General features: G+C 37.6%; 1 protein-coding gene across 1 annotated transcript in view; it reads left to right on the top strand.

Annotated features, from left to right (window-relative positions):
* The window catches only part of COG3 (component of oligomeric golgi complex 3), a 58979-nt gene that overhangs the window by 3774 nt on the left and 37085 nt on the right, over positions 1–18120 (top strand). Inside the window, exons 2-12 of the mRNA XM_082602494.1 lie at positions 5352–5498; positions 7731–7792; positions 9057–9222; positions 10010–10084; positions 11199–11291; positions 11953–12078; positions 13340–13420; positions 15124–15167; positions 15634–15760; positions 16354–16445; positions 17529–17668. Coding sequence (XP_082458620.1) covers positions 5352–5498; positions 7731–7792; positions 9057–9222; positions 10010–10084; positions 11199–11291; positions 11953–12078; positions 13340–13420; positions 15124–15167; positions 15634–15760; positions 16354–16445; positions 17529–17668 — 1153 coding nt within the window. The remainder of the gene's footprint in view (positions 1–5351; positions 5499–7730; positions 7793–9056; positions 9223–10009; positions 10085–11198; positions 11292–11952; positions 12079–13339; positions 13421–15123; positions 15168–15633; positions 15761–16353; positions 16446–17528; positions 17669–18120) is intronic.

The raw sequence follows: 18120 nt of genomic DNA, 5'->3' as shown, positions 1-18120 counted from the left end.
CGCGTACCGCAAAAAAAAAAAAAAAAAAAAAAAATGCAGCTTTTTAAAAAAGAAAAATTTTATTTATTCATTTTGGCTGTGCCAGGTCTTAGTTGTGGCATGCGGGCTTCTTGGTTGTGGTATGTGAACTCTTAGTTGCGGCATGCATGTGGGATTTAGTTCCCCGACCAGGGATCGAACCCAGGCCCCCTGCATTGGGAGCTCGGAGTCTTACCCACTGGACTACCAGGGAAGTCCCCTGATTTGCATGATTTCTGATAAGTCTGCTTTAATTCTTATTTTTGTTCCCCTGTATATAATGTATCTTTTTCTCTCTGACTGCCTTAAGGTTTTCTCTATGACTTTTGTTTTCTCTCTGAGTTTGAATGTGATGTGTCTAAGGGTGTGTGTGTGTGTGTGTGCACACGCACACATGCATCTGCATTCTGCTTGGGATTTTCTGAGCTCAGAATTGCAGCTTTGTGTCTTTCATTATTTTTGGAAAATTCTCAACTATTATCTCTTTAAATATTTCTTCTACCCTGCTCTCTCTCTCTCTCCTTATTTTGAGATTCAGATTACACATATATTAGATCATTTTATTACCATCCCACAGTTCTTGGATGTTGTGTTCAGTTTTTATTTGTCCATGCTGTTTCTTCTTTATGTTTAATTTGGGGTGATTTTTATTGACCTGTCTTCAAGTTCACTGATTCTTTCCTTAGCTGTGTTGAGTGTACTGATGAGTCTGTTGCAGATATTCTTCATCTCTGTTACAATAATGGTTATTTCCAGCATTTCTCTTGGACATGTATAGTTTTTATTTTTCTGTTTAACTTCTGCGTCTGTTCATGCATTTTATTTATATTTCATACCAGAGCCTTTGACATATTAGTCGCAGTTATTTTAAATTCCTTATTTTATAGTTCCAATATCCAGATCATCTCTTGAGTCTGGCTCTGTTGAGTGCTTCGTTTCTTGACAATGAGCTGGGTTTTTTTCCTTGCTGTTTAATGTAACTTTTGGTCAAATACTGTACATTGTATGCAGGACATTTGAGATTGAGGGAAATAGCAGGAATGCCTGGAAATGAATACACTTACTCTGTTAGGTCATTAGTGTGGAGGTTTGGGTTAGTGGGCTAGGTTTGGGTTTTGTTTTTGTTCTGGTTGCCTTTAGTTTACCACTGGTTTCAAACTTCTCTTTCATTACTTTTTGCCTAGCATTGGGGCTGGGCTGCTGCACGGTCTTCTTAACCTTCCTTCTTAACCTTCCTTCTCAACCCTCAGCTTTTGGTGTGCTGTGCGCCTGTGTCTCAGAGGGTGTCTGTGCTCTTGCCCCTCCCACAGGAGAGCATTGCTGGCGCTCTATAGCCTGGTGATGGTAGGTGGGCGTTTTCTGTCCTCTGCGTCCAGTCTCAGTCTTAGGCAGGCCTTTTGCCCCTGGGACTCAGGGGTGGAGTTTCTTACTGACTCTGCCCTCCTCCGGCAGTAGGAGACCTCTGATGTTCTGGGTCTTGGGTTCTTTCTTGCCTCTCCTCCAGGGGTAGTGGTTGTTTTCCCTTTCCCCGGCTGTAGTGTGTTCTCCTCTGTGCCTTAGGGTTGATAGGGCTTGCCGCCCTTTTTTCAGTGTCTTAAGATTTTGTTCCACTGGGGAGAAGGGTCTGGATGGGGCTTTGTGCCCCACCTTCCCCAGGCCCCTCCTCTTCTAAGCCTGCACCACCAGTCCTCATTCTTTCTCATGAGCACCTGGTGGAGGTCCGTGAAGACCATGTGAGTGGGTGCAAACTCCCCTTGTGTCTGTGACTTCCAAGCATTCTGTACTCACCCGTCCTCTAGCATTTAGTAATTTGAAAGCAATGTTAGCCTAGTTCTTACCTACTCGGGTGGCATTTGTCATCTAGTTTTCCATCATCTGTCACGGTAAGCCCGTGCTCTCACTCTGTCTCTGCCTGGAGATACCCATCTTTTTCTAGATTTTAAGCTACTTGGTTACTCTGGAACCTCAACTATCTGATGGCTTCAAGAACCTGATTTTGTAGATTATTTGTCTTTTTCTTATTATTAGGGTGCAAGCAACACTCTGTCTAGCATTCTTTTAGCCTAGCCTCCGTGTGCTTTCCGGTATATTTTTCAAATCTGCACCGGATTCATGTCTCTCTCCCTTTTTCTCCTTAGGTATCGTGTAAACAGTGCTGATAGAATTATGTGTTTGAATTTTGTCATGATCTGTTCATATATAACTGAATTTTACTACTAATAAACTATAATTTTGTAAAGGTAACTTAGACGATTCTGTTCCCAAGAAGCAGTATAGATTCTGATTTGTAAATTTACTTACTGTAAAAAGGGAACCCTCCTACGCTGTTGATGGGAATGTAAATTGGTGCAGATACTATGCAAAACAGTATGGGGGTTCCTTAAAAGACTAAAAATAGAGTTACCATTTGATCCAACAATCCCACTCCTGGGCATGTATCAGGAGAGAACTCTTCTTTCAAAAGATACATGCAGGGCCTCCCTGGTGGCGCAGTGGTTGAGAGTCCGCCTGCCGATGCAGGGGATACGGGTTCGTGCCCCGGTCTGGGAGGATCCCATATGCTGCGGAGCGGCTGGGCCCGTGAGCCATGGCCGCTGAGCCTGCGCGTCCGGAGCCTGTGCTCCGCAACGGGGGAGGCCACAACAGTGAGAGGCCCGCGTACGGAAAAAAAAAAAAAAGATACATGCATCCCAACGTTCAGAGCAGCACTATTTACAATAGCCAAGACATGGAAGCAACCTATGTGTCCATTGACAGATGAATGGATAAGGAAGATGTGGCATATATACAATTACTCAGCCATAAAAAAAGAATAAAATAATGCCATTTGCAGCAACATGGATGGACCTAGAGATTATCATACTAAGTCAGTCAGACAGAGAAAGAGAAATATCATATGATATCACTTATATGTGGAATCTAAAAAGTGGTACAAATACTTATTTACAGAACAGAAACAGAGTCACAGACATAGAAAACAAACTTACGGTTACCAAAGGGGAAAGTGGGGGAGGGATACATAAGGAGTTTGGGACTAATAGGTACAAACTACTATATATAAAATAGATAAACAAGAAGGATTTACTGTATAGCACAGGGAACTATATTCAATATCTTGTAATAACCTATAATGGAAAAGAATCTGAAAAAGAATTTATATACATATATATATACACACACTTATTTCTGAATCACTTTGCTGTACCCAAGAAACTAACACAACATTGTAAATCGACTATACTTCAATAAAAATAAATAACTTAAAAGAAATAAATTTACTTTGTTACTACTAATAAATAGGAATAATAATATGATAAATAGAAGCGGCTCCGGTTGATTGTATTTATTATTTGGCAGGCATTATGCTAAATACACGTAGCATTGCCTCCGAGGAGAGAGCTTGTTGTTGGTAACTGGATGGTTGCACAGAGCATGAGCAGGTAGACTTAGCTCAGCTCAGCTTTCTCTGTCCTCAGAGCCTCTGGTGGCAGCACACAGTTGCTGGTGACGCGTTAGAGTCGAGATAGATTCTCATCAGATTTCAGAAACTTAATTCTTCCTGCCCAGCAGCCCTTTTCTGTTCAGGGATTGTGTCACCATTCAGGAAGAGTTTGTGTTGAACAGTGATGCTCTTAGTAAGACATATCTCTCTACATCCAGGACCCTCCTGGGAGAAAGCAGATTGGGGACCTTTCTGAACACTTTTCTCCTGTCTGCAGCTTCCCAGTGGTCCAAGGAGCCTGTTTTCTTACACCTGTGTTTTCTTCATTTCACAATGGCCTCATGATACAGATAATGTAATTCCTATTTTATAGAGAAGAAATCGAGATTTAGAAGCATTAAGTAATTTGCCCGTTGTAACACGCTTATTAAGTGAGCAGGAGCAGGGTTCACACCAGGCCACACTGTGATGTGCTTTACCGCGCCCGAAGGTGCAGCCCCACTTGAACCCAGACACAAAACTCACTCCCTTCCTCCCTCCCTCCCTCTCTCTCTCTCCCCCTCCTTTCTTCCTTCCTTTCTTTCTTTCTTTTTCTCTCTCTTTCTCTCTCTCTCTCTCTCTTTCTTTTTTTTTTTTTGCGGTACGCAGGCCTCTCACTGTTGTGGCCTCTCCCGTTGCGGAGCACAGGCTCCGGACGCGCAGGCCCAGCGGCCATGGCCCACGGGCCCAGCCGCTCCGCGGCATGTGGGATCTTCCCGGACCAGGGCACGAACCCGTGTCCCCTGCATCAGCAGGCGGACTCTCAACCACTGCGCCACCAGGGAAGCCCCTCTCTCTTTCTTTTTGATGCCGCGCTGCTCTCAGGATCTTAGTTCCCAGACTAGGGATTGAACCTGGTCCCACAGCAGTGAAAGCACTGACTCCTAACCACTGGACTGCCAGGGAATTCCCTCCCCCCATATTTAAAGGGTTGTACTTCTAAATTAATGATGGTGCATTTTGCATCTAGCTTATTTTAGCTTTGAAGACAAAATACTGTCTTCAGCTGAAATTTCTGTATCTAGAAAAATAGACAGGAGGCAATTTCCTAAGGCCTTGGATTAAGGTCTTTTATTGCTGGACCTTAGATGTCATGCCTTAAGGGCAGAAACTGGGATTGAAACGAAATAATTCCACCCTTTTACCTTCCCCAGCATTCACACTCCCTTTCTTTGAAGTCCAAAAACAGCTTGTCTGTATGACCCTAGGTAAATGCACACCTGGAATATCTTTAGTAATGGCAAACTAGACAGTATTGTAGGTCTGATGGCCTCAAGGTAAGGCTCTTCTGAAGCTGATGGGAAACTCTGAAATTCTTTCTTTTCAGTTGTACTTTCAGAATTCTTCAGCAAGAAGATGTGGGTGAAGTGTAGCAGCAGGGTAGAAATAGTAGAAGGGGATATAGTTGTTGGTAGTTGATTCTCGGGTACGATTTGTTTTCTGTTAGTTCATATTAATGAGGTGAGCCTTTTGTGTTGATAATGGAGAGGGCCAGCTACTTATATTAGCACGCAGGTTTTGCCTTTGACTGGTGCTAGTTCACAAGAGGTTCCAGTAGGAAAAGGTGTGTGGATTAGTACAGATTCACCACCAGTTTTCAAAAGGTAACTCAAAAACCATACTTTGCAAATGGTTGGGTATTGGTGTCATGTTTATATTTTGAGACCAGCATTTAATATAGAGAGAACCTAGTTATAAGTGTTAGTATTATATGGCCCTTGTTAACATCAGATGATTTAACAGAAGACATTTCATTCTCTTTCAGAACACCTGAGATGGAATACCAATCTTGAGTTAAGTTTAGAGAATTTTCAAGTTATTTGAATATCTTTGTGGCTCTTTTTTTTTCAAGCTCCCAATTGAAGACTTGTGCAGTTTAACATCCCAGTCGCTGCCCATTGCACAGGCTTCAGTAGTGCCTGAATCTACAGAAGACATTCTCTTGAAGGGATTCACCTCCTTAGAAATGGAAGAAGAAAGAATTGAAACTGCACAGCAGGTGAATGGCAGCATTATTTTTAAGGATATTTGATTGTTTTAAATGTCTCAAGACAGAGGTCTAATTAAAAGTTCTGAACATTGGAAACTGTAGTTAAAGTCTTTCTAGAACATCTTTTTTTTTTTTTTTTTTTGGGGGGGGGCTGGAGAAAGAAGGATATATTACTTGCACCAAGTAAGGAGAACACCAGTGATCTTTCCCAAAGCTGTGTCTCTTTCTAGAACATTTTTGATTTTGTGTTAGTTGTGGTTATTTCTTAAGTGTTTTAAATGAACCTGTTGCCCAGTTTTATTTGCAGTACAGATAAAAATATGCTATTCCAAGTTTGGATAGACTATTATATTTATTAAGGTTTTGATATTTTATGCCCTTTAGACCTCCTCCCAGTATGTGTCTGTGTTAATGTGTCCCCCAACGTGCATGTGCATGGACACATGCACACATGCAGACCCCCCAACCGCTCCCCTCACTGCTTGTTGCTAGGTAATTTCTTTCTTAAAAACCTCAATATGCTCTTTAGACGAACGCTTATAGTTATTTTTCTGAAATTTGGCATGTGAAATCTCTTGGTTTTTGCTTATTCCCAACTATAAACTTAAATGTACAGTAGTTTCTTCTGCTGCTTCCTCTGTCTCATCCTTCTGTCCTCTTAAGAATCAAAGCTGAGGAAGGACCTACTGTACAACACAGAGAACTATACTCAATATTTTGTAATGACCTATAAGGGAAAAGAATCTGAAAAAGAACAGATAGACACACACACACACACACACATAAAACTGAATCACTTTGCCATGCACCTGAAACTAACACAACACTGTACATCAACCATACTTCAATTAAAAAAAAAGAAGAATCAAAGCTAAGGCATTTACCAAGTGAAACATAAAGCAAATGTGCTGAATTGCATATACACTAAGTCAGGGGTCCCCAACCCCCAGGCCACGGACCGTTAGTGGTCCGTGACCTGTTAGGAACCAGGCTGCACAGCAGGAGGTGAGCAGCGGGCGAGCGAAGCTTCATCTGTAGTTACAGCCGCTCCCCATCGCTCGCATTACCGCCTGAGCTCCGCCTCCTGTCAGCATTATGGTGAGTTGTATAATTATTGCATTATATATTACAATGTAATTGTAATAGAAATAAAGTGCACAGTAAATGTAATGCACTTGAATCATCCCGAAACCATCCCCCCCGCCCCCCACCGGGTCCACGGAAAAATTGTCTTCCATGAAACCAGGCCCTGGTGCCAAAAAGGTTGGGGACCTCTGCACTAAGTCAAGAGAGGCAGTGCTGCAAAGTGATGAAGAGCTCTAGCTCTTGAGTTAGACCAACCTGGATCTGAAGGTCACCTCTATCACTTACCATCTTTGTGAGCTCAGGCAAATTACTTATCTTCTCAGGTCTCTTGTTTCCTAATGTGTAAAACAAAGATAATTATATACTTATCTCATAGGACTTTCATGAGAATTAAATTAGATAATGCATGTAAATGCAGTGTGTGCCAAGCACACAGTGTTCAGGAAACGAAAGCCAAGGTACTTGGCAAGAGTAGTATCTTGAGAGAATAAAGCATACCTTTGACTTCGAATCCCACTTGAGAATTATAGAAGATAATCTTGCACCATGTCTATGAATTTACTTGGACTATTTGAAAAAAAAAAAAGATCTTCCGGATTAAATTTGCACTTGCATATCTCTCTTTAGATTAAAAAAAAGATCTAATACATTGTTATAATTTACATACAATAAAATGTACTCATTTTAAGTATACAACTTGATAGTAGAACCAGAATTCAAACCCAGGTTTAGCTGATGCAAAAGCTATGTTTTTAAACCACTCCTTTATATTATTTCTGAGCTTATATTCTCACAGTTATTATTAGATAACATTAATATTTACCCAAAGCCCTATGTTACCTACTCAAATTTGGCAAACTAGCAGGTAGGCATTAGCTTCTTAGGAAGAAATGTTTATTTCTACATATTATCGTGTTAATACTCTTTCTTATTTAACTCTGAAAATGGCCCATGTTTTTAAGATACTTTGCTTTTCCTGGAATGTAGACACTGACCATGCAATTAAATTATCATCTCCTGGCTTAAAGCTATTAATGTCTGAGCCCCAGACAGTAAGACTTAGTGTCTACCCTTTTGACTTGCTGCTTAGCATGTAGCCACTTTTCATTTTCTCTGTTTTAGTTTTGTTGACAACGTAATACCCTATTTTTCCAGTTTTTCTCATGGTTTGCAAAGCTACAGACTCAGATGGATCAGGATGAAGGAACTAAATATAGGTATGTGGCTCTTATATTTGTTGGCTGTCCTAATTCTTAGATCATCTTAAGCATTTCATTATCTGTGCCTTTAAACAAAATTAAGGTACAAAGAAAACTTGAACAGCAACATTTTCTTTAAGAATAGCTAGAAAGGATGTGGGTCATTCCAACTGGTATTGGAAGTTGTGTGATTTTAAAAAAGTCACATTGTAATTAATAGGTTAGGAGGGGCAGAGGTTGATTTTAGATAACTCTAGAAGGGCTTGGAATCAAGTGGGAGTTTTGTCAGGAACTCTAAGAGGTGTTTGCTGCCTTTCTTTAGAGGGAGAGACCCAAGAGACTTTAGGGATGGCCAGCTAGGCTGGGTGTGAACTATGTTGTTTTGTTTGTGTATATTGACAGCACGGGGGAAGTGACTGTACTGTTTCTAGCTGATTTGGGGACCGTGGGTTGAACATTTGTATTCATTTAACATTAATTAAGTGACTACTATTGCTAGGCATTGTGTTAGGCTCTTTGATGTATGATTCCATTTAATCTTCATAGCAGCTCTATAAGGAAAGGTGTTATTATTCCCATTTTACAAACGAGTAAACTGAGGCCTGTGACTATTAAATACTTGCCTAATGTCATGGAGACTTGGGCAGAGCTGGGACTTGGACTCAGGTCTTCCAATTCCAAGTCCAAAATTCTTTCCATGACATCACACCATCTCTCAAAGGCAGACATGACCTGAAGGATGGACCTACTTGTTACCTTGGGATGGGCCTGGTGTCCCAGTCTTTGAAAGTTGAGGCCATGATTTATTGCCCTACATGTAAAAAGCCAGTTTATGGCTTTAAGGCTGATTCCTTTTTTTTTGTGGTATGTGGGCCTCTCACTGTTGTGGCCTCTCCTGTTGCGGAGCACAGGCTCCGGACACGCAGGCTCAACGGCCATGGCTCACGGGCCCAGCCGCTCCGCGGCATGTGGGATCTTCCCAGACCGGGGCACGAACCCGTGTCCCCTGCATCAGCAGGCAGACTCTCAACTACTGCGCCACCAGGGAAGCCCAGGCTGATTCCTTTTATTGCTCATGGTTTCAATCATTTTCCTTCCTAAGTACTGAAACAGTTTGTGACATAGTTTTTGCTATATTTCTGAATATAATAAACTTTTTGAATAGGTCAGACTTTCCTTCTGAAATGCAAACATTTGGGGGAAAACGAGACTTTGTTGTTTATTGTCTATGCTTATTGGGGGAAAATATTATTGCCAATCCCCTTTTGGTTCTGTTTTCTAGACAGATGAGGGATTACTTGTCTGGGTTTCAGGAGCAGTGTGATGCTATATTGAATGATGTCAACAGTGCTCTTCAGCATCTGGAATCATTGCAGAAACAGTATCTTTTTGTGTCCAATAAGACAGGAACCCTACATGAAGCCTGTGAACAGCTCCTGAAAGAACAGGTAATTTGGAATAGGAGAGAGTGTCAGTGACTGACTATTGTTTAATATTTTATTTTTAAATAGATGAATACAATTTAATTCTAATTTCCTTTATTTCTCCAAGTATATTTTGAACATTTCTCTGTATGAGGCCCTGTGCTAAGTATGCAAATTATTACTTTGACAGCCTGCTTTTAAGCTTATGTCAGCAGGAGCACGGGCAAGCTTTCATATGTTTTGAGCTGTTAGGTCTCAGTACAGTTTCAGAGTGAAGAGGGTATATTCACATTTGCGACAGTTTTCTTTTTTTTTTTGGCTGCGCTGCGCAGCTTGCGGGATCTTAGCTCCCGACCAGGGATTGAACCCAGTCCTTGTTACTGAAAGCGCCGAGCCCTAACCACGGGAGCATTAGGGAATTCCCTATTGACACTTTTCAAACAAGGCATAGTGATTATACTAATTGTGGGGTTTATGAAAAGATGAACAGATCTAGGTTGCACTTATAAACTTGTGACTTAAAGATAGAATATTTAAGTTACTATACTTATCTCAGAATTTTATCTATGTATATTTGTATGTTTTTAAAAACGTAATCATCTGTTATTTTATAAAAAGATATGTAATTTACTGTAATAATCATTGCTTATTTTAGCCCATGATTGCAGAAATCTTTGGGCATTATTCTGAAATCATATATCTAATATAAACCTGTATGTCTAGTATAAATCTCTTCGATGTAATTTTGAGACTGGAGTGTTGATTCTTATGTTCTCACAATAACTGATTTTTCTCTTTTAAAAAATTCAAGTCGGAACTTGTTGATCTGGCTGAAAACATTCAACAAAAGCTTTCCTATTTTAATGAATTGGAAACTATTAACACAGTAAGCATTGTTCTTTATTTTTTCTAGAATTAGTGGCTTTATTTTATATTTCCCATTCTGAGTATAATCTTTAACCTTATAAATTGGCTTGAGTGATATTTTAACTTGATAGTTTGCTTGTTGTTAAGATATTCCTATTTGTGAGTGATGAACATACCATTACCAGTTCAGATTTCCAAATATGATTTAAATAATAGTTCTTCTTAAATTGTATTTTTGCTATTAAAATCTCTTTGTTGGTTAACTCTTATAGTATCATATTTGTAAGCTGTGAAGGTTATAAGAAGAAATATTCCATTTTAAATCTTGCTGTGGTTGTGCTTCTATAATAGTAATTAAAATATTTCTTAAACTAATCTCATGTTTAGTTTGAGGAAAAGTATAGTCCTCATAACGGATTCTTGGATCCCAAAGAGGTAGTCACAATAAAGACTTCTGTGTAAATTATATTTCTCTGTGTTCTGGCTCATAAATTAATCATAATAACTGCATATAAATCATGTTATTAAAATTATTAAATTAATCTAAATTATTATTGTTTACTAAAGAGTTAGAAATAAAACCAGTAGCCAGTTAACAGTGGAATGCAATGGGAAATATAAATCATTGCCAAACTATTTGTATATCAAGATAAGAAATAATTGGGTCATTTTACTTATATTTTATATATATTATATAGTTTTATATATTTTAATATTTATCATTTTATCTATTATATTAAATATCATGTTTATATTATATATTACCTTATATTAGTACTATTTGTATATGTTTACTTATATTTTACTTTCAGTATGACTGCTGAACATGATAACTGCTAGTTAATCTTTTAACCTTGAGAAGATCGCCAGTGTTTGAAAGTGGAAAATTTTTGTTGTAAAGTGCTAGAAAGTGGGAAATCTAGCTACATGATGTATTATTTTAATATAACATTGTGCAATGGAGTATAAAGTTTACTAATTCGTGAAGAGCCCCATTAAAGGTCATTAGGAGTAAACTGAATTCAATCCATATTCTTTTAAATTTGTCCTTTCTTTATTGTATTGTTACACATGGGCTGCATTTGAGTATATTTTGTGACTCTTAAAATGTAAAAATTTTTTTTCCCTTAAAGAAATTGAATTCTCCCACGCTGTCTGTGAATAGTGAAGGATTTATACCAATGCTGGCCAAGTTAGATGACTGTATTACATACATATCATCTCATGTAAGTCATGGTATTTCTGTATGTTTTAAAGAAACCTTAACATCCCTATTATATCATTTCTTATGCAGTAAACTAATTATTTCTTTCTGTAATATACTTGAAGAAAAACTATAGTAAATTCTTAGTCATTGTCAGTAGTGATGTAAAAAATGCTTTCAGCTGCTGCAGCAACCCCTGGAATAGCAAAAGCAGCTGGCTGACACAACTTTATCCCATCTAAAAGGACTAGTGATTTTTGGACTGACTTACTGTTTTGCTAGATGCTTCCTTGGAAACAAAAACTATTACTTAGCGGGGGAAATAAAAGGACAAGTCCTTTGGTTTAATCACCATCTCTTTCTGCCCTCCAAGGATTTATAGCTGTATTTATTTCACCCAACTCCTATTCTTTTCTCAGTTGGGCCTCACATATTAGCCTTGTTGTCTGTGGGATACTGAAAATATATTTTGCTAAAAACTGCAAATATTTATTGAGCCCTTGCTTTGTGCCAGGCACAGGGAATTTGGCTATGACCAAGACAGTCATAGTATTTGTCTTCAAGGAGCTTACAATCTACATAAGATCTTCTTTTGAACTTTCTGTATAGCTTTACATAAAGGACAGGTTGGTTTTCATTAAAAGTTTGCTTCATCTTTGTAAATCTTTCCCTTTCCTTTACAGCCAAATTTTAAAGATTATCCTGTATATTTACTGAAATTTAAGCAGTGTCTTTCTAAAGCTTTGCACCTCATGAAGACATATACTGTGAACACACTACAGAACCTCACAAGTCAGTTATTAAAAAGGGTGAGTTAACTGGTGAGGTGTTTCTTTGTTTTTGTTTTTTTTAATTCATTTATTTTCCATAATGTTAGTCTGAGATTAGTATCTAGTAACTCCAATTTTTTTTTTACCTTTTGTTAAATAAATACGTGTTGCAATTTTATTTATAATAAGAAAAAATGCCTATATTATATATGTCTGTCACAGTCTTATTTTCAAAGAATATATAACAGTGTGAGAAATATTCAGTACTATATGATAAATAATAAAATAAGATTCAAACTATTTCTCACTTAAGCTTTTTCTTTTCCTATCTTTTTAAAGAAAATATTAGGAGGAAATACACCAAAATAATAAAAGTGGTTCTGTCTGAGTGGTAGAATTACATATGATAGATTCTTTACAAATGATGGATAATTTAATTTTCTGTATTTAGCAAATGTATTTTTATTGAATGCCTTCTAAATGCTCGGCATTGTACTAAGAACTGTACAGTAGTGAAAGGAGCTAACAAGGTCCCTGCCCTCATGGAGCTTATGTTCAGGAGAAATAATCAGTAAAGAAGGAAAAAGACAAATTAATAAATTACAGATTTTAGTAGATACTAGGTGGAAAATTAGCAGCGTGTTAGGTTAGAAAATAAGAGTGGAGCTAGATCAGTTGGTCATTGAGCACATTTCTTTCCTAAGAAAATAAAACCTGAAAGATAATTTATTTTATTTTTTCAGCCTACTTTCTAAAGAATATGGAATATCTTGAGCTTTTAGTTCAAAGCTACTGATTTTTGTATTGCATTTTACCATTCCCATTGCTCTTAGCTGACATAACAGACTATAGAATTTTTCTATTTTGCAAAATTTTATTTTAGGAAACTAACACCTAATAAGTACTAGTACCTACTATGTGTTAGTACTTTATAATTGAGCTGTGTAAAACCTTTGTGCGTGTGTGTTACCAACATTTAATGGATGCACTGAATCTCAGAGAGGTTAAGTAATTTGACCAAAGTCCTACACTCAGAAAGTGACTGAGTATGAATCTGAGTTCAGTCTTTTTACCACCAAAATTCATGTAACATAGCATAAATTTTAATTATAAAGTAGAGAGAGATGACAGCTCCACATAATTATTTCTCATTTGTAGCAATAATAGTATTTAATCTTTCTCTCTGTAAGCTTTTGGTTGGCCAAGCAGTAGCCATACGAAATGGTTTGTGTTATACTTTCTGAATCAGTATCTGTTCGCTAATTATCTTCCTTCCCTATCCTCCCCCATGTTTCTTTAGGATCCTTCATCTGTACCTAATGCAGACAATGCCTTCACATTATTTTATGTGAAATTTCGAGCTGCTGCCCCCAAAGTCAGAGTAAGTCTATTGACATAAATAAGATAATGCTATGAAATTTATTTAGCCAGCCCTTTTGAAATGCTAAGGTATGTTAGGTCCTTTGTTTATACCAGGAAAATGAACCTGAATGAAAGGTAGACTTTGTCCTTCCACATTATAGCAGTGTATGTTGAGGTCCTTTAAGCCCACAGAGCAGGAAACACCTAGCTCTTCCTGTGATGCTCAGGGAACGTTTCCAGTTGAAGGTGATGATACTTGAGCTTAAAAAAACATAGATTTATAGCAGACTTGAGGGGATTGATAAGGATATTTTATACAGAGAGAGCAGCATGTATAGGGAAAGTTGTAGAGACATAAAAGACTTGTATTTTGGGAGGACCTCATTTAAGACTGAAACACAAGACTTTCAGTAGGGTGTGATAGTAAAGAAGAAAGGAAAGATGGCAAAGACCACCTCACAGAGGATGTTGCATGTCATGCTAATTCAGGAAAAGTAGAGAGCCAATGCAATACTTTAAATCAGTGTAATCCCAGATACAGCTGACTGGAGCTGGTACATGTATCTTTTTTTTTATTATTGTGAAGCTACTAGAAAGAGTAGTCTGCTTTTGCTGACTCTGACCTCACTCTCTTCCTTGTTTCCCTCTTGAAAGTCAGTGGAAAGGAGTTTTTGTTTTTTGAAATAGGAACTTGGTCTTGTTTAGAGAAGATACAGTGGTTAGTTGATGGTTTGAGGTTTAGGTTGTGCCTGATTTGTTGCTTTTGCTTGTTAGTCAAACTAGCAATGATAAAATTTTGATTAGAAAAGAAATGGTGTAGATAAGAGGGCTCAGTGGTGGGTGAACATAAAATGATTATATAATTATCAGTGGCTTTCCTACATATCATTAGTAACCAGTTAGTATATATGATGGGGTTTCATTTATATTAGTGACAGAAAGCATAAAATATTTACCTAGAAATAACCTTAATGGAAATATAAGGATGAAGAAAATAACAAAACTAGAAAGAAAATCATAAAAGTTTGAATAAATGGTAAACCTATCACAATAGGTTCCTGGTTGGGGAGACTTAATTTTTAAAATGTCAGTTCCTTGGGCTTCCCTGGTGGCGCAATGGTTAAGAATCCGCCTGCCAATGCAGGAGACACGGGTTCGAGCCCTGGTCCGGGAAGATCCCACATGCCACGGAGCAACTAAGCCCGTACGCCACAGTTACTGAGCCTGCGCTCTAGAGCCCGCAGGCCACAACTACTGAGCCCGTGTGCCACAACTACTGAAGCCCATGTACCTAGAGCCTGTGCTCCCAACAAAAGAAGCCACCGCAATGAGAAGCCCGTGCACCTCAACAAAGAGTAGCCCCCGCTCGCTGCAACTAGAAGCAAACCCATGCACAGCAACGAGACCCAGCTCACCCAAAAAGAAATTAAATAATTTTTTTTAAAAATCTTTAAAAAAAAAAGCAGATTGCAAAGCTGAATATGTAGTATAATTCCAGTTTTGTTTAAAAAGAAAAATGTAGTAACTGTGTGCATACAAAAATTGAAAGAAAATATTCTAAAATACTGTGATTACTTTTTTTGTGTTTTAGGTGACTTTCATGTTTCAACTTTTTTTTGTCACAGACTTTCTAACATGAGCTTGTGTTACTATTATAATCAGAAAGCAATTGAAAATATAACTAAAACAGATGGAGTTAATGGACTTGTCTTTATTCCACAGACTCTCATTGAACAAATAGAACAACGATCTGAAAAAATACCTGAGTGAGTACCCACAGGGTCTTCAGTTTCCAAATTACCTTCCTTGAAGTGCTCTTTTGCCAAGTCTGTTATGTCCCTGATATTTTCTGAGCAATTACCTTGCATGCTGTACAAGCTTTTTCTTGTAGCACACAGCTCAGTTTGGGGAGCAAGGTCACAGACCTGACCTGGTGAGTTTGTAAGGCATCTTTTCCCATATAGCAGGATTTCCTTCTCATTTAGGTAGATGTAACATCACTACTCTTGGAAGATAAATCTGTCTTTAAAAGATAAAGGTTATGGTAGTTCATTATGGTTTGTTTTTTCTTTATATAGATAAACATTTCTAGTATTTAATGTGGGCAAATGAGCAGTAACCATATAGCTTTGGAGGTTTGGCAACCTATTTTGGGATTTAAGATCGGATTTAATTTACATATCTGAAATCAGAAGTTTATACAGTACTCCAATCTCATTTGCTTTTCATCAGATACCAACAACTGCTAAATGACATCCACCAGTGTTACCTTGATCAGCGGGAACTCCTTTTGGGCCCTAGTATTACTTGTACTGTAACAGAGTTAACCAGCCAGAATAACAGAGATCACTGTGCCTTGGTGAGTTTCTGCTTGTTGTGGTTTAATGTTAAACCTTCTTTTGAGCTGTTAGGATACCCTAGAAACTATACTTGGGTAAATAAGTTTTGGTCCCCATATCAACAAACTTACAGAATGTTTCCTTCTGTTATGACAAATCTAGTTTAGTAATTAGCATTCAATTTGGCAAAATATTCTCATCTTGATTGATTTTTTGAGGTATGAAGATTCACAAATCAGTATTGTTTTTTGAAAGATGAAGTTTCAAAGTTTCTGGGTTTATGTAGACAAATTAATCTTAGCTTTTGCTGCAGAAGTGCTTTTTTTAGTGTGATTTTAATTCAGATTATAGAAAAATACATAAAGATTATTTTTTTAAATACTTTTCAGCTAGAAGAGTAATTTTCATTGTCAAAAGCTTAGAAAGCATAAAGAAGAAAATAAAAATCATCAATAGTTCCACTGTGCAGAAAACCATTTTCTGTTCTTCAGGGAGTTGTTTTATGAATTATATATGCATAGTCTCTTTGTAAATAAAATGTTGGCTTTATTTCATAAACGCTGGAGTTGTTGTGTGTCTCTAACTATAGATGGTGTGTGTTTGTTTCCCGCAGATTCGCAGTGGCTGTGCCTTTATGGTTCATGTATGCCAGGATGAGCACCAACTTTATAACGAATTTTTTACAAAAGCAACATCAAAATTAGAGTAGGTGGTACACAGAATCTAACTCTTGTTTTTAAGATTTAAATTCGCTAATGGCTGTAATGGCTTATTATATTATAGGAGTATTCTAAAGTTAACTCTGGAGTGTTTTAACTTTTGTGGGTATGTGAACAGAATATTGTTGGATGGGACAGTGGTTATTTATTTTGAAATAAATGTGCAGCTTAAAGGCCAACATGCTTTCATATTGTTTAAATTATAATTATGGAGACAATAAGTTATGATAGTAAGAATCCTGTATAGGGAACTGTCTTGGTATCTAGATCCCTTTATCTACACTAAGTAATAATTCCTTCTATTTAAAAAATTCTATGATTCTAACTAATGAAGGACACTTACAAACGTAGATACTATTTAAAATCCTTTTCCTTACTTTTCTCAAAGTGTCTTTCAAACCCACCGTCAGTTACTTTTGGGTTCTTCATATTGGTGATTTTGACTGTTAAAAAATTCCAAGATTATGACTCTTGTAAAGGGGAAGAGACAAATATATCTTACGGTTTTGATGAAATACTATATATAGAAGAGTACTGTTGACAATATAAAGAGTATAGACAGCCTAATGTTTTTCTTTTCAAATGTTTAACATTGTCAAAATACTTGGTGTATGTCCAGAATATTTTGAGTTTTGTTTATCTAAGTCTGTAAGTATTCAAGAGCTTTGAACCTATCTTTCCTGGGGAAAATGTCACCATTTGATTCATAGTGGTGTAGGTTATAAAAGGAAAATTAAGTCTACTGAAACATTTTTTATTGTTTTTGAAAGGACATACACAAAATTATTGCTAACATAAGTAGAAGTTGTAATAAATTGACATTCGGCTGGGGCCAGCTAATTGTTGAGGATCGCTTATTAATTCTGAGCTTGATTACTGATTCTAGCAAAAACAGTTCACAGAATTACTTTCAGCCTTTCACTTCTCATTATATAATGTTCCCACATACTATTTTCCAGTAGATTTTTATTTTTTATTTTGGCTGGAAGCAATCAAGGGTGACTTTTAAACTATTAGGAAATACTGAAAGGATTACTGCTGATAACCATGTCTTATTCTTTCATTTTAGTGAACTTTTGGAGAAACTGTGTGTGTCATTGTATGATGTCTTCAGGCCATTGATCATTCACGTTATTCACTTAGAGACTTTATCGGAACTTTGTGGGATTCTTAAAAATGAGGTGCTTGAAGATCATGTACAGAATAATGGTAAATAAGTAGAAATGATCATTTCAAAGGTCTTTTAAATTATATCTATGGCTCAGTGAATTTGAAAAAGATTATTACCTCCCCCCCATCCCTATATAAACAATATTTTTAAAACTTGGATTGATGCCTTGTCTTTTTGAATCAAGATGCACCTTGTTCTGTGACTAAATAATAATGGGGAAAGAATTTTTAAATCTGGGCAAAATTGGTAATAAAATAATTATAGTTACTATTCTTTCTGGCATCTGAAATCCATAGAGGGGGCTTCCCTGGTGGCGCAGTGGTTGAGAGTCCGCCTACCGATGCAGGGGACACGGGTTCGTGCCCTGGTCTGGGAAGATCCCACATGCCGCGGAGCAGCTGGGCCCGTGTGCCACAACTACTGAGCCTGCGCATCCGGAGCCTGTGCTCCGCAGCGGGAGAGGCCACAACAGTGAGAGGCCTGCGTACCG

Source organism: Mesoplodon mirus (assembly GCF_964341445.2).
Source record: "Mesoplodon mirus genome assembly, chromosome: 17".
Taxonomy (NCBI): Eukaryota; Metazoa; Chordata; class Mammalia; order Artiodactyla; family Ziphiidae; genus Mesoplodon; species Mesoplodon mirus.
The sequence above is the reverse complement of the archived record's forward strand: the minus strand, read 5'-3'. Positions and strand labels throughout refer to the sequence as shown.